General features: G+C 35.4%; 2 protein-coding genes across 3 annotated transcripts in view; both read right to left on the bottom strand.

Annotated features, from left to right (window-relative positions):
• mxg (myxovirus (influenza virus) resistance G) overlaps positions 1-14,702 on the bottom strand; it is a 52,554-nt gene that overhangs the window by 18,149 nt on the left and 19,703 nt on the right. The window lies entirely within an intron of this gene.
• On the bottom strand, positions 84-7,007 carry mxh (myxovirus (influenza virus) resistance H). 2 transcript variants are annotated; one of them, XM_083522354.1, is made up of 14 exons: positions 6,930-7,007; positions 6,660-6,712; positions 6,349-6,557; positions 4,143-4,280; positions 3,831-3,985; positions 3,604-3,742; positions 3,296-3,494; positions 3,137-3,215; positions 2,929-3,051; positions 2,714-2,846; positions 1,715-1,870; positions 810-886; positions 452-709; positions 84-337 (listed from the first exon to the last, which is right to left on the bottom strand). In XM_083522354.1, the coding sequence occupies exons 2-14, from the start codon at positions 6,707-6,709 to the stop codon at positions 113-115; spliced, it is 1,941 nt and encodes a 646-aa protein (XP_083378480.1). In that variant the 5' UTR covers positions 6,710-6,712; positions 6,930-7,007; the 3' UTR covers positions 84-112. The 2 variants fall into 2 exon arrangements, with proteins under 2 accessions (XP_083378480.1, XP_083378481.1); XM_083522355.1 differs by lacking the exon at positions 6,930-7,007 and having other exon boundaries at positions 6,660-6,735.

The raw sequence follows: 14,702 nt of genomic DNA, 5'->3' as shown, positions 1-14,702 counted from the left end.
ATGGTACTCATTCTTTGGCAAGTTCAATAGTTTTCCAATTGACATACCAAGCCTGTTGTTGTATAATGTATATATATGCATGTTTTCAAATTGAGGCAAATGATGCAAGATTTCAGATATTAATTGTGATCCTCTCCTGGGCCATCCGTAGTCGTTCCATGCGCTGATGTAACTCTGTTCTCCTTCGTCCTGACTCTGAGTCTTCACTGAGCAGTTTGGGCACATCAGCAACATTACGCAGATCCATGGATTCTGCCCGCAACATGACAACAGCTTCTTTCAGTATAAACAACAGGATTAACATGGGGATGAAATCTGCTAAACGCTGGTAGACAATCTGTTAAAAAAGGAAGAAGAGTTAGGTTTAGTGTACACAGTATAATAACTAAGGGAGTTTTGAAAGCTTTTGTCCTGACATTAACACATAGTTAAACATAGCTTTGTTATATACCTCATAGTAGATTATCCATTTGTCAGGTGTTAGCTTTCTGGTGTCGAAGACAGCACAGTTGTTGGGAGAGGTTGCATTTTCTCCAGTGTCTAAACACACAGACTCCTCCTCCTGCCTCTTTTCAACAAACCGGAAATCGACCATCTTCTGGGTAAAAATTGGATCTTGGGTGAACACCAGTTTCTCCATGCTGATGTACTCCATGATTCGCTTTTCCACTTTTGCCTCCTGTTTTGACTGAATGTCATCAATCTGATTCTGAAGACATGTAGATTATTAAATTTTTAAGCCTTAACATGACAAATATAATCAGATTTATATCATATATAGGTAAACATGTCCTGATAATTTTACTTACTATAATCATATATCTCAGATGAGGATAGTTTGGAAAGCACAGCTCACACTGGGCTCTAAACTCATTTTGCACAATGGCTGTAAAAATAAAATTGAAATAATTAAAAGCTAAAAATAGTATTTTCATGGGCCAATTACCCATATGCAGTGAGCTGCAATCTCACTGTTATGCTACAACTGTTGTCTAAGCAATTACTGGAAAGTCATAACTTAAAAGAAATTTAAAAGCGGTTTCACTCATGATAGGCTATGGAGAGTGTTGGAATTCTATGTGGGAGAAAAGGTTTTCAATTTAAAAACATAAAAGTGTGCTGGAGTATATTAAAATGTGATACACATTTGGTGGACACTGGGCAAAATGTGGTGAAGGAGTAGCAAACATGGCCATTAGATATAGGCATTTTTACCAGTAGGTCATGGAATCATGGTAGCTCATGAAATTTGGTGTACAGCCTCAGGTCATGGTCCATTAAGATACCTACAAAGTCTTGTGACAAAGTCACTGTTAAAATACAGCCTTACTTCTGGTTTGACAGCTTTGCTGTCAGATTATTAACATATTACTGGCAAACAATTTGGAGCATTTAAATTTTTGAACAATCACATTAATAGGGTATGTTGAACTTGTCTCCACCAGGGACATTCAAATATGACTGACTTTTACATTTGAGCATTTGCATCACTTGCACCAACTTTGGTCTAGATGTTCCTTAGACTCTCTCTAATCAGGGTGGCAAGTATTACAACATTAAACAACCCAGTCAGAAGTAAAAGTGGATCAAGAAGAAATATCAGAACAACAGTGGAATCTCTGTGCACCTTCTGTGCTTGATCCCCTAATAAAAATAGAACAATAGGGTTCCTACACACATTTGGTGCTTGTATGTATGTAAGATTTCACATTACCTCTAATAGTCTTCAGGGTCTCGATAGCTGGTGGTTTGAGGTTGTTCACATGCTTCTGGATCAGCGACTCATATACACAGTAGTCACTGAACGTTATTATCTCTCTCCCGCGATGTGCCTCATAGTTTTCCGTCATCTCCTGCACTTCGTAACTGACTTCATTTAAACCAAAGACAGAACATGACTCAGACAGTCAATTTATGATTTGGTTACCATGTGGAAGTATACAATATTAATGTTTGGATAAATTTCATCTTAAAAAGAAATTCCTTTTATAGATATAATGTACAGGAATTAATATCAAGATGATTATAATGCATGCTGCTCACTTAACCATTTATACCTAGCTAAGAACAATAAGAAGAAATAATGTAAATATGAAACTTGCAGACTTGCAAACTTGTTTATTCCTAGTTATTTTGTCTGTATAGCTTAGGTAATTATTTGGTTAGAATTTCCAATCATGTGAAATGGATTTTATGTGTGGTTTTTCTGCGTATTGTTTGTATTCCTAATACTTAAGAAGACAGCCTGATATAATGAATATATTAAGTTATATTTCAAAATAAAAGGGATGGCCATAGAAAACGGGATTCCCATTGTAAAAATAATTTGTAATAAATTTGATCATAATTTCCATACTTTTTATTCTAATTATCCTTTTTTACTGATTCAAGCATGTTTCTTAGAAAAAAATGGATAATCTGATGTAGGATATTACTTCTAAGTTATAAAGAAGAATCTAAAATATCCTCTTTTAACAGAGCACAGTGGGAATTGAATTATAGCTAGACAGTCGTTTTAACATGTCACCAAGACCCTGTAGGGTTTTAGTGTGCAACCCTCTGTCAAATCCAAATTTTCCTAATGGTTCATTAGCACACATTTCCTGTTACTCTTTTTCTGATTATTCCTTTGTACAGTCCTAACCTTGTTTTATGTAACATGTTTAAGTGTTTATGAAAAAGAAGAAAGAAAAAGACAAAACCCATGATGTACATAATTCTTTGGAGTTTTTAAGAAGGGATTCCCATTGCTTGAACACAGGTCGCAGGAGAGAATAGATGTTTTTCTCTCCTGATGTCCCGGACCGACAGAGCTCGCTGATTTGATCACTGAACTCCAGGATTCTCTGCTCAGATATAATTAGAAATTAAAAAATCCTCAAAACACAAGTATTTATTACATCTCTGCTAAACACCTGAAAGATTTACCTTGCTTAGATAAGAACCCATCTTCTCTGGCTCCATTGGAGGCCCTTGGCCATAGTGCCTGAGTTCCAGCTTAACAGCAGACAAGCGTATTTGAATTTGCTCTGTGAGGTTTGGCAGTGATGCCTGTGAAAAAAATACAACTTATAAGAATTCGGCCCTGTTGTCATGTGATCGTGTATAAATCTTTTGAGAAAATTTTAAAATTTGCCTTGATATGTTCAACCAGCTCTTTGGTGAGCTTAGTGGCAAGACAGCGTGTTGTGACTTTCTGTTCTTCTAAAAGATAGCTGAAGGAGAGAGAATGATATTATCAATAGTGCATTATGCTGTATTATGTTTTGTATTTTGTATGAACAAAACCAGTTACCTAAAGTGAATGTGGGACTTGAAGAATTCAGTCTCCAATTTCGTGGCCTCAGCCAAGGAGAGGTTCTCATTAATGTCGCTCTGACCCCTACATCGTACCATGATGAAGCCTTTTTTCAGAGTAACAACTTTACCCTGCATAACCTGCAAAATATCAGCTTCTGCTCCTTTATCCACCAAATCTGGCTTTGTCAGAATTGCTGTGGATATAAAGAGAGCAATGTGGAACTGCAAGTCTGGTCCTTTGCATAAATCTCAAAGTCAATTGACTCTAATAACAGGGCTTTGAATTTTTATTTGAACTTTTACCTAAAGTTCTTGTTCCATTAGGATCCACCCCCTGTGCCATCCGCAGTGCCTCGGTTGTTGCTATGTCCACATTGCAGGGTACGACAACCAAATTAATGGTTTCTCGCTTTTCAATAAACTTCAGAATAAGCCGTCTAATCTGAAAAACCAAGAGGTCAACAATTAAAGAAAACAGTTCCAAAATCCTGTATGGATGCATTAAATATTCATGTAAATACTTTATACACCTGATCTCCAATGTCTTCGGGTTGACCTTTCACAGGTACTCTAGTTATTCCAGGTAAATCAATCAGGGTGAGGTCACATACATCAGGAGACGTGATCATTAAACTGATGAGTTCATCACAAATCCCAACACCATCTCCAGCCAGAATATTTTGGGCTACACACACACACACACACACACACACACACACACACACACACACACACACACACACACACACACACACACAGAGACAAATAAATTTAATTTAATTTAATTAAACATACAAAAAAAAAGATATTGAATAAGATGTATATTTCTGAGCTATTCATACCTCTTCTGACATGACCCTCAACTTGTGAAGGATCCGTGAATGTCTCTTGCACATCTCGGTAGGAAATGACAGCCGTCCAACTTGAGCCTTCATGCAGCTTCCGCAGTTTCAGCTCCAGCGGACAACGGGTGACAATTCCTAATGCAGAAGCAAAACTTTAATTCTTTATTTAGGAGCGCTGTAATATTATTGCTTATTCATAAAATTTGACTATGAAACAAATGACTTCCTATTCTAGTTTTATCTATTAACCATAGTTCCTTTTCGTATTTATTTCTTTCTTAAAATTAAATGTGGGTAACAATTTAAGGAAACAGAACATAAATAAGCATGAACTAATATGCAAACTAAATGTTACTTTATTATGAACTAATGGTGAGTTAAGGCATATACAAATCAAAAACTAAAGTTAACTACATCACAGTCACATGAATTCATGTGTGAACAACGGCTACCTTAATTACGTTAGTACACGTTTGTTAAATAATGTATTAATCAACACTTTATGCTAAGCTAAATATAAGCTGCTCTATGAGAAGAAATATGAATTCAAAGTACACAATTTAAAATACATTACAAACACCATTGGATGTTGCTAAATTATCTATTGTGCGTAATTCACATTCTTTCTAAAGTGTTAATTAATACATTAATTAACAAACATGTACTAACATGTACAACAATTAAGGTAGCCATTGTTCACACTTGAATTGACTCATGGTGTAGTTAAGGTTAGTTCTTAAATAGTATATGCCTTAACTCATTATTAGTTCATTATAAAGTAGTTTACATGTTAGTACAAGCTTATCTATGTCCTGTTACTGTAAAGTGATACCTGAATGTGACAAAAATGCACAAAGCCCTCTGTCCTTACAACTTTCCTGCCTTGCATGGAAGATAAGAAAGAAAATCTCCAACAAGAATCCTTAAAGAATTCCTCACAGAAAGCTACATCACAATAATTACACCTGTTGTTTTTTTTTTTTTAATACATTTATGGGAGTATTTGCCATTTATGTCTCTGTTAAAGTTGTTACAAAAGCAACATTTGCAAATGGGTACATTTATGTAAGCGTTGCAGCTAAAACTACAGTCAGAGCTAGTGTTATGTAGAATAATGTTCATTAAAGTATATTTTAAAGTCTTATAACTACATTGGATATCCAGCATTAGTATATGAATATTTTTTTACATAAGTAATGAAAAAAAAAACCTGAAATTCAAATAATTCATACTATATCTTATTTCTGTGATTTGAGCAAAAACAAACAGAAATGTTTTAGTGAAGAAAGGAAAAATCCCAAACGTAATAATATTGAAATTAACAACGATAACCTGGAAGCATAAATGTGTATAGTTCTTAATAATGGGGCAGTGACTGTACTAAGAATACATGTACTCATAACCAATCGCTTTAAAACACAAGTAAAAAAAAATAATACAAATGTCATTAATGAATTGATTCTGATTAACCCACAATTAAATATCAGTTATTTCTGTTTGATCTTGAAATCTTCTAGGGTTCATCTGTCAGCTCATCAAGTCATGGTCAGCCAAAGGTTTACAAAGAATGGGAAAAGATCTAATATTAAAAACATTCTAACAGAGTAGTGTAGACCTTTTATATCCTCTGTCATCTCTCTGTTAGTTAGATAGTTAGTTGTGCCTATAAAACTCAATAGAGTAATTTCTGAAAATGTATACTTTATGGACAAATGTACTGGGACATTAGACTTTTCCAGCCATATGTGGTTCTTCCCCAAACTGTTACCACAAAGTTGGAGGCACTCACTTGTTTAAATGTCTTTGGAGGGTAATATATTTCATTTACTTGAACTAGGAGACCCAAACCTGGTCCAGTATGACAATGTGGACAAAGCCAGCTTCATGAAGGTATAATTTAAATGAAGTGAAAGATCTCCAGTGTTTTGACCTCAATACTATTGAACTTCTTTGGAACGAATTGGAATGCTGACTACATCCCAGGCCTCCTCACAGTACCTGACTTTACTTACACCCTTTGGAGTACATTCCAGAAGAGTAGATACATACACAAGCCTTCATATAGCTATATGCAATTGCCCTCAGTGATATTTCTTTTCTTTGATGTTGTGTCGAAAGTATTAATTTCTCTTTAGTAAAAACTAAGAGCTTTTTAATATGACTGAACACTTGGCATGTACTAATGAGCAGATATATCTCTTACCACTGCCTCTGGGTAGAGCCACACCAGACAATGCCTCCAAAACTGAGCTTTTTCCAGAACTTTGGTCTCCAACAACTGCAATGGATGGTAGGGCAAGATCCTTCTCGATGCCGATACGCCGTAGGTAGTCAATCATTTCAATGTAAGGACGAACCTGGGATTCCCATTGTTTGAGAAACACCCCAGACCTCTCTTCAACTATTTGAAATCTGATTTAAAAAAAAAAAAAAGGATTGTAATGAAATACTTAAAAGTAAATCCAAAATTAGAGAACATGTATTTTACAGGTTATCTATGACTTGTGTACTCACTTTTCTGTGACTTGTGATTCATTATCCAATATTTCTGGTGATAAATCCATGTTCTAATTTAAAAAGGAATTTTTTCCTGTTACACACAACACATCTAGTGAAAGCAATTTCATTAACCATTCACAATTAAAGGAAAATTCATGGAAATAATAAGGAATAGCTTTCATAATGTAACAAAAATAATAATATGACAAAAACATTTAAAGTAAAACAACATTGAACATTTGGGGCCCTTATGTCTGGATAAAGTTAAGGTTTGATTGCACCTACCTTTGGTATATAATTTGCAAAAAAGAACACCACAGACCCTGCTTTGGATGCTAGCTATAATGATTTATGACCAGACTAATACAATGAGGCGAGGCTTTAAACATTTAAGAGTGCTTTTTATAGCGATCGAATGAGATTTGTGTAGCTCAGGGGATTTCCATTTGTAATAATAATAGCCTTTTCAAAAGCATTAATACTTTTATGCATACAACAAAGTATAGATAGCAACACACATGTTCTTGATTTGAATAGAAATTAAAGGAACTCAGGATTGCAGTTTCATAGTTTTTGAGAAAATGCTTGCACATAACATTTTTTTTGTTGTTTAGCATAAGCTTTAGCTTTTTGTGGAGGTGGGGGTGGGGTGTAAATAGAAGTATTGAATGAGCACATCTTAGATAAGAGCATTTTTTGTTTGAATCTAAATCGCATTGGCGCATTATGTAATTATTTTCACTTTTGCATTTTTTTGCAATTTAAAATAATTGTACATATCATGAGGTAGTGCTGGATTGATGGAATTTATTTTACAGCTAATTTAAGACTCAATTATCCCTATATTGAGCAGCTTCTTCTGAACTTTTTTTTAATGGTTTGTTATTGGCAGGCACACTATTAGCCAACATTAATGTGGTACGCTATGAGATTAGTGTCAACAGGAAAAACACATAAGAAAACTTTGATTGCAATAAATATAGTGGTTTTTGTAATTTCAATAAACCCAAAATCAAAAGTAATAAAGACATATTTTTCACGGCTTTCTTTGCACAAATTTACCAAGGGTGCCAATACCAATGAATCGTACTGTATATCAACTAGGAAGTAAGGGTTCAAGCTCAGGGTCAACCATGACACAGTGCACTTTTAATCTTAACCACTGTGAAATTTTACCATTACATAGTAAAACCATAAGAGTGCAAAGAACACCAATTACTTAATTATACTTTATGCCTTGGTGCAATAAAACCAAGTTGTATGGCACCTACCTCTGGTGTATGATTTCCTAAAAGAACATCACACACCCTGTTCTAGTTGCTAGCTTTAATGATTTACCAAAATAAAAAATACAACAATGTGAAGCTTTACATATTTCAATAGCGTATAATGTGGTTTGTGTAACTCTGGGGATTTCCACTTGTAATAACAGGTGCCCTTGATTAGCATTATAGTGTGTATTCCTGCAACACAAATATAGATAGGCTCACATATGCCCTTGATTTGCATACAATTCAAGGAAGTCTAGAATTATAATTGCATGGTTTAGGAAAAAATGCTTGCATGCAAAATCTGTTCAAAATTGTTCTATTGTAAACATTTTCAATGTGTATTGAAGTATTTTAGTGTGCTGTTTAATCCTTAAAATCCCAAATATAATATATAATATATTATATATATTATATACCCTGTTCTTCAAAATGATATATTTTGAAAATATGTGTTAAACATAATTTATTAACACAATGTAAAATGTATTAAATGGAAGATTTTATTTACACAAAGTTCAGTTGAGCTGGGTTACAGACAATTTTCCTGAAAGCGCCTTTATGCCCTTCATACTGCCTTTCACCCTAAGACATTGGCACATGCTCAAATGGGACGCATGACTACTGTCAGCTGAGACTGCAATGTTGATTAAGGAAGTTTAATTTTGCTCACATATTACAGAATTGAGGTTTTAACCTTTAATGCAATCAAAAGTATTAAAACCAAGAGACATACTGTGCAAATGAAAGGTTAACGCTACCCCACAAAATGAGAATGCATTTAGACAAAATCATCATATGAGTCATAAAGATACAAACAGTAAAAAGAAACCACACACAGCCCTTCAAATTTTGATCTTTATATTTCATAAATTATAAAATAAAAATAGTATAGCCTTAAAAAATGCACATATACAAGATACTATTTTGTTAACATTTTGTCAGAATTCACTAAACAAGTATTTAAAGAAACTTGTATATACAGTATCCCACAAAAGTGAGTACACCCCTCACATTTCATCAACCATTTTAGTAAATCTTCTTATGGGACAATACAATAGAAATTAAACTTTGATATAATTTAGTGTAGTCAGTGTGCAGTTTGTATATCAGTACAGATTTACTGTCCTCAGAAAACAACTTAATATGCAGCCATTATTGTCTAAATAGTTGGCAACAAAAGTGAGTACACCCTAAGTGAACATGTAAAAAATGTGTCCACATTTTGTGTGAGGACTATTGTTATCTAGCACTGCTTTAATCCTCCTAAGAACGGAAATCACCAGAGCTTCACTGGTTGTTGCTGGGATTCTCTTTCACTCTTGACGATGCCCCACAGGTAATCAATAGGGTTCAGTTCTGGAGCAAACTTGGCCCTTCCATCACCTTCACCGTCAGCTTCCTCAGCAAGGCAGATGTCATCTTGGCGGTGTGTTTGCGTTCGCTATTATGTTGGAAAACTGACGTTCGGCCCAGTTTCTGAAGAGAGGGCATAATGTTCTGCTTCAGAATGTCATATTACATGTTGGAATCCATGTTTCCCTCAATATACCGCAGCTTCCCAGTACCAGCAGCACTTATGCAGCCTCAGACCATGAAGCTACCACCACCATGCTTGACTGTGGGCAAAACACAATTTTCTCAACAGGATGTCACCACACATGCTGGACACCATCTGAGCCAAACTTAAAAGAGGCTCCCTTCTGGAACGATGGCCATACAAAGAGACTTATTGCAGTGTGTGGTGTATGGTCTGAGCACTGACCTTCTGCTTCTGCAACCTCTAAAGCAATGTTGGCAGCGTCTGTTTTTTTAAGACAGCATCTGATGGACTGAGGACTCAACTTCTTTGACCGACCCATGCAAGGCATTTTCTGAGTGGAAAACCTTCCTAAGGATTTTGGTCTTTAGCCACTTTATCTAATTTACTAATACAAATTTAAACTGCTCACTTCATCGATACTTACTGTGGGAGACAGTTGCAGATTTGGTCCAGCTAGAATAGCTGTGAGATAAATTGTGAGAATAGAGTCAAAAAGAGTGAATGTTTAGAGATCTCTTAAAAATCTAACTTGGGAATTGGAACTGGAGCAACTGGATAAGTTTAGCATTTCTCACTTTAATGTGCATTATTACCTTGACAGCCCATCAAGCCAGTATGTATATTTTTGCTATGCTTTATTGTGCATATGACTGCTTTGGATACCTGTGTACAGAAACACTGACACATGCAGACGTGGGTTTTTTTTTTTTGTTGCTAGATCATGGGTTATACCACAAAGACATCTCAGCAAAACTGGTGTGCAATCTTGTGACAATGTGCCAGTTGACTCACTTGAAAATAATGAACTTACTTTGGATATAAGTTTTTTTGTGGATAACAGAGTTTCATTAGGTGACTGTCCAGGCCTGCTGATACATTGACACAACCCAAAAGATGACCTGAACTAGGAATAGCTGAAGGGAACTGTGAATAACTGTTTGGTGAAGATTGCTGAGCCCAGGACCATCATTTGTGTGTGTTTTGAAAACACTTCCCCTAAATATAATGCAAGGAAACCTAAACTGAAATAGCTCCTCTAGAAGAAATGTGTTTGAGAGGTGGGAAATCTGTGCTTTAACAAGAATAAGACTACATCAGGGGTTTCACTAGGGTTCAAATAGTTTGCATAAATCTCGAATGATTTTAAGTTAGCCTTAAATGTTTTTCAAGGTGTTTGGTCGAGGTTTCATTGGGTTTTTTTTTTTACTTTTTTAGTTTTAGTTTGTGCTGTTGCTGTTTATAATGTGGGATTCTCACTTTTAAACCCTCCCAGCCTATTCTAGAATATTAGCAATAATAAAAAAGATTAAAAAGGATAAAAAAGTAAACAAGACTAGGAAGTGGACACAACACAAGAAGCAAGGCAGACAACACTGAGAGAAACAAGGAAGGAGTGTAGTAAAGAAAGAAAGAAAGAAAGAAAGAAAGAAAGAAAGAAAGAAAGAAAGAAAGAAAGAAAGAAAGAAAGAAAGAAAGAAAGAAAGAAAGAAAGAGCATTATAATAGTACTAACATAAAGAAAGGAATAAAGTAGGGATAATGGAGGTGGTAGTAAAATGATACAAAAGGGTCTATACTGAATAGCTTTGCATCTATTTTATATGTAACTGTAAAAGATATATAACGTTACATGGAATAACTATTTGTGTGTTTGAGAGAGATAATTGTTAAGAAATAAGAAATTTTTTTTTTTACCTCAATCTTATTACCAAGGCTTTCAGTGAAATGGTGAGAATGAAAATGGGTCAGACCATGAGGTGAAACTGTAATTGTGTTAAATTGATATAAAGATACATTATTTGTGTTACTTTGTGTTTACTAATAATCTATACTTCATAAATATTTCCTTTGGGCCCTCAGAATGAGAAAGAAATGTGAGCAAATCAGCATAGATTGTCACTCCTGTCTAATGGCAATAAAGAGATTTATCACCAGAGAATCACTGATGTGTTTTTCTTACTGATCAAGGTACAAACTTTAGCTCCAGGTAGCTTTTCAGCTTTAAACTGCAACCTGATTTACAGGCACACCTTGCACCTTTATTTGAACTTTCTAATACTAGCACAAGACACACATCAGACCTGTAAGCTGTTTTGTTAGTTTGACAGCAACATCTAACTGGTACTAAATCAATTTGGGATGTTAATGGTAATTATAAATATATACAATAATAACTATATCCAGTCAATACAATACAATTCAATTCATTTTATTTGTATAGCGCTTTGAACAAAGAACATTGTCTCAAAACAGCGTTACACAGATAATGTGGTGATAAAAATTAGTAAAATGTTCTGTATAAGTATAAGTTTGTCCCTGATAAACAGATCGGTGGTGACTCAATATCAATATCAGTAAATATTAACATGACACTACATACATGAATACATAATTTACTTTATGTCATAATGCTGAATAGGTGCACACCATTGGTATACCATAAATGCACTGATTTGCTCCAAATGGTGTATAATGTGTGCATGGTTTTTCCTATGTTGACAGTTATCATTATTTTCTTATTGGACAGAAATTGTTTAGCATGCAAACAGATGCAACGTCTGCTTGAGACAATTTTTTCAAATTTGTAATATGAGTAGAAAGTGCCTTATCTGGAGGATGTAAGAAATATTTAGGTCATGAATATTTTGAAAGACTTACTAAAGGTGTGCATTGGTTGAGGTAAGCTTTTGTGGTTGGTGATAGACAGGGAACTGAACACAATGCAGACTGAGCTGCTCAAAGTTAGCGATACCCACAGTAGAGATACGAGTCTAGTTCTCCTTTGCTACTCAGATTTCTGAACCGTGAATTTGGCTTGGCCTACTTTCATGCCTTTAACCAGGCGTACATTGGATAACTCGTTCTAGAGAATATTAAGTAAATGGTGGTCAAGAAGGATAGAAAAAACAAGGATAGAACACAAAATAATTTGTGTGTATCACAACAGGCACGCTCTGAGAGAAGGTTTTAGTTCAGCCTGTGGTGGGAGGCAGTGTGAGTGTTCTGAAGTCCAGGGCACATCCTGTTCTTAATATTTCTCAGAAGGGGTTCTTCACCTTGCTTCCAAACTGGGGTCTCCCAGTTTAACAGTGAAAAGTTTGACAAACTGAGCAATATTCCCTTGTTCATAAAAGTGAGCATTGGAATAGGAACCCCTAATACTGATTGTATTATAACTTCATTTTAATTACAGATGTCTAATAAAAATCATGAAAATTAATTTCCTATTACACCCCTCTGTCAAACACAACATACATTGTAATTCAAAATTTATTTCAATGAACATATATGTGATTTTGGCTTGACATTGTTGAGGTAGGTGATGTGTAAATTTAACATCCACATCAATGCTAGGATATAGGTTTTCCCCAGGACAACATTGCCCTGAGGGTCACGTTGCCTTTACTAGCTTGCCATTTTCTCCCATAGTGCATCCAGGTCCCATCTCTTTCCCAGGTAAGCAATACACATGCATCCGTCCATCCATGTAAGTGAAAAAAAAAATTTCATTCATCAAACCCTGCCACCTTTTCCACTGCTCCATTGTCCAAATCATACATATGGGAGAAAGAGCCATGGCACACCACCGAAGCCAAGTGGCTGACAAACCTTCAAACGGACCACAGCAAGCTCCCAGAACAAGATCCAGTTTCCATCATGAAGGTAGATATACAAAAGCAGGTTTAAGGCATAACAAGCTGGACAACTAAGTAATCTTTTCAACATTTGATTTTTCCACATTCGATTTAGTACAAATGAATGAATGAATTTAATATAATGAATCAAATCTGTGGGTCACATTTGAAACATATGCCATAATTCATAAACTTTTGGACTATTATCTAAGCATGCTTAGAGGAAGTTAGGCTCCTACTTAATGCTCTGTCTGCTATTACCTCAGGGCTGCCACCTAGTGTAAAAAAAAGTTAATGGAATTTACATGAAAACATTATGATCCACTTCAGAGAAGCAAATTTGTCCCACAAGTCTTGTTAATAGATTGTGTTCATCCAAAGGAAGGCATCCAACAACATATTTTTGTTGGACAGCACAGGACCTGAGCCACACCTAGTGGCTGAAGAAGCAAAGAATGAACATCTGGAAGCACAAATGAGTGAACTGCTAGGTAACCATGTCCATAGTTAAATATGGTGGTGGTCTGTAATGTTTTGGGGCTGTTTTTGTGCCAGAGGACCGGGTTATTTTGTTAGGGAAGACGGCATTACTCTATCAAATATCAACAAATATTAAAAGAACACCTGACTGTCGGACTGCCGGAAAGCTTAAAATGATGATGGAACTTCTAGCAGGACAACGGTTCAAAACGTACATTCAAATCAACACAAAAATGGCTTACTGACCACAGAATTCAGATCATGTCATGACTATCCCAGTCCCATGACTTGAACCCCTTAAAAAAAAACGTAGGGTGAACTGAAAAGGAGAGTCCACCAGTGTGAACCTTCTTGGTAAAGGAAGGTAACACACACACACACACACACACACACACACACACACACACACACACACACACACACACACACACACATAGTGTTTCTGTTTTTTATTCTAATCAAACACAGCCTTTTTGGCTCCTATTTAGCAAGGGTGGCATTATTAATGGAGGGCACTGTGTGTAGCTGGAGGAGGTAAGATGCAATTTGTCTTTATTGTATAAGTGGTAAAAAAAAGGCCAATCTTTTTCATTGTTATTGTGAATATCTTAAGAATGCTATAAGCATTTCTTGTATATTTGATATATACACTGGCGATCAAAATTTGAGAACAATTTATAAACAATTCTGAAATAATGTCATCTTCACTGCTCAACAGTTGAAGGAGTTCTTGTCCTGTCTATACCATGCTACCAGAACACCTTTTCCACAAAATAACTAAGGCATTTAAAAAAAAAAACATTATTTTGCAGAAAACACACTGATCTTGAAATATAGTCTTTACAAAGAATTTTATATTGAAACTAGTGTTGCACAATATACCGGGTACTAGAAATGTATCGTGACAACCTGCTTTTAAAAACGATACTATTCCTCATGTTCCAAAACTTTAAGAGTGACAGCTGTAGTTCTGAGAATTTGACAATAGGGGGCGGTGTGTGGGCAGCGCACGTGCCGAGTCTTAACAGGCCATGCATTAAAAGCTTTATGATGTTTTTGTTTTCTCGTGATCTTGACATAATATTTGTCATAACAAAAGTTCGTTACACCACAAACTTGCGGTTGTAGTGTAG

The sequence above is a fragment of the Silurus aristotelis genome (genome assembly GCF_946808225.1).
Source record: "Silurus aristotelis genome assembly, chromosome: 20".
Lineage (NCBI taxonomy): Eukaryota > Metazoa > Chordata > Actinopteri > Siluriformes > Siluridae > Silurus > Silurus aristotelis.
Note: the sequence above shows the minus strand (reverse complement) of the source record. Positions and strands in the feature narration are given on the sequence as shown.

Excerpts from the sequence above, each read along its gene's own strand:
- mxh (XM_083522354.1), bottom strand. The coding sequence starts at position 6,709 with ATGGATTTATCACCAGAAATATTGGATAATGAATCACAAGTCACAGAA. Across the intron at positions 6,558-6,659 it reads GAATCACAAGTCACAGAAAA|ATTTCAAATAGTTGAAGAGA; the intron begins GTGAGTACACAA and ends TTTTTAAATCAG. Across the intron at positions 338-451 it reads AATGGATAATCTACTATGAG|ATTGTCTACCAGCGTTTAGC; the intron begins GTATATAACAAA and ends CTTTTTTAACAG.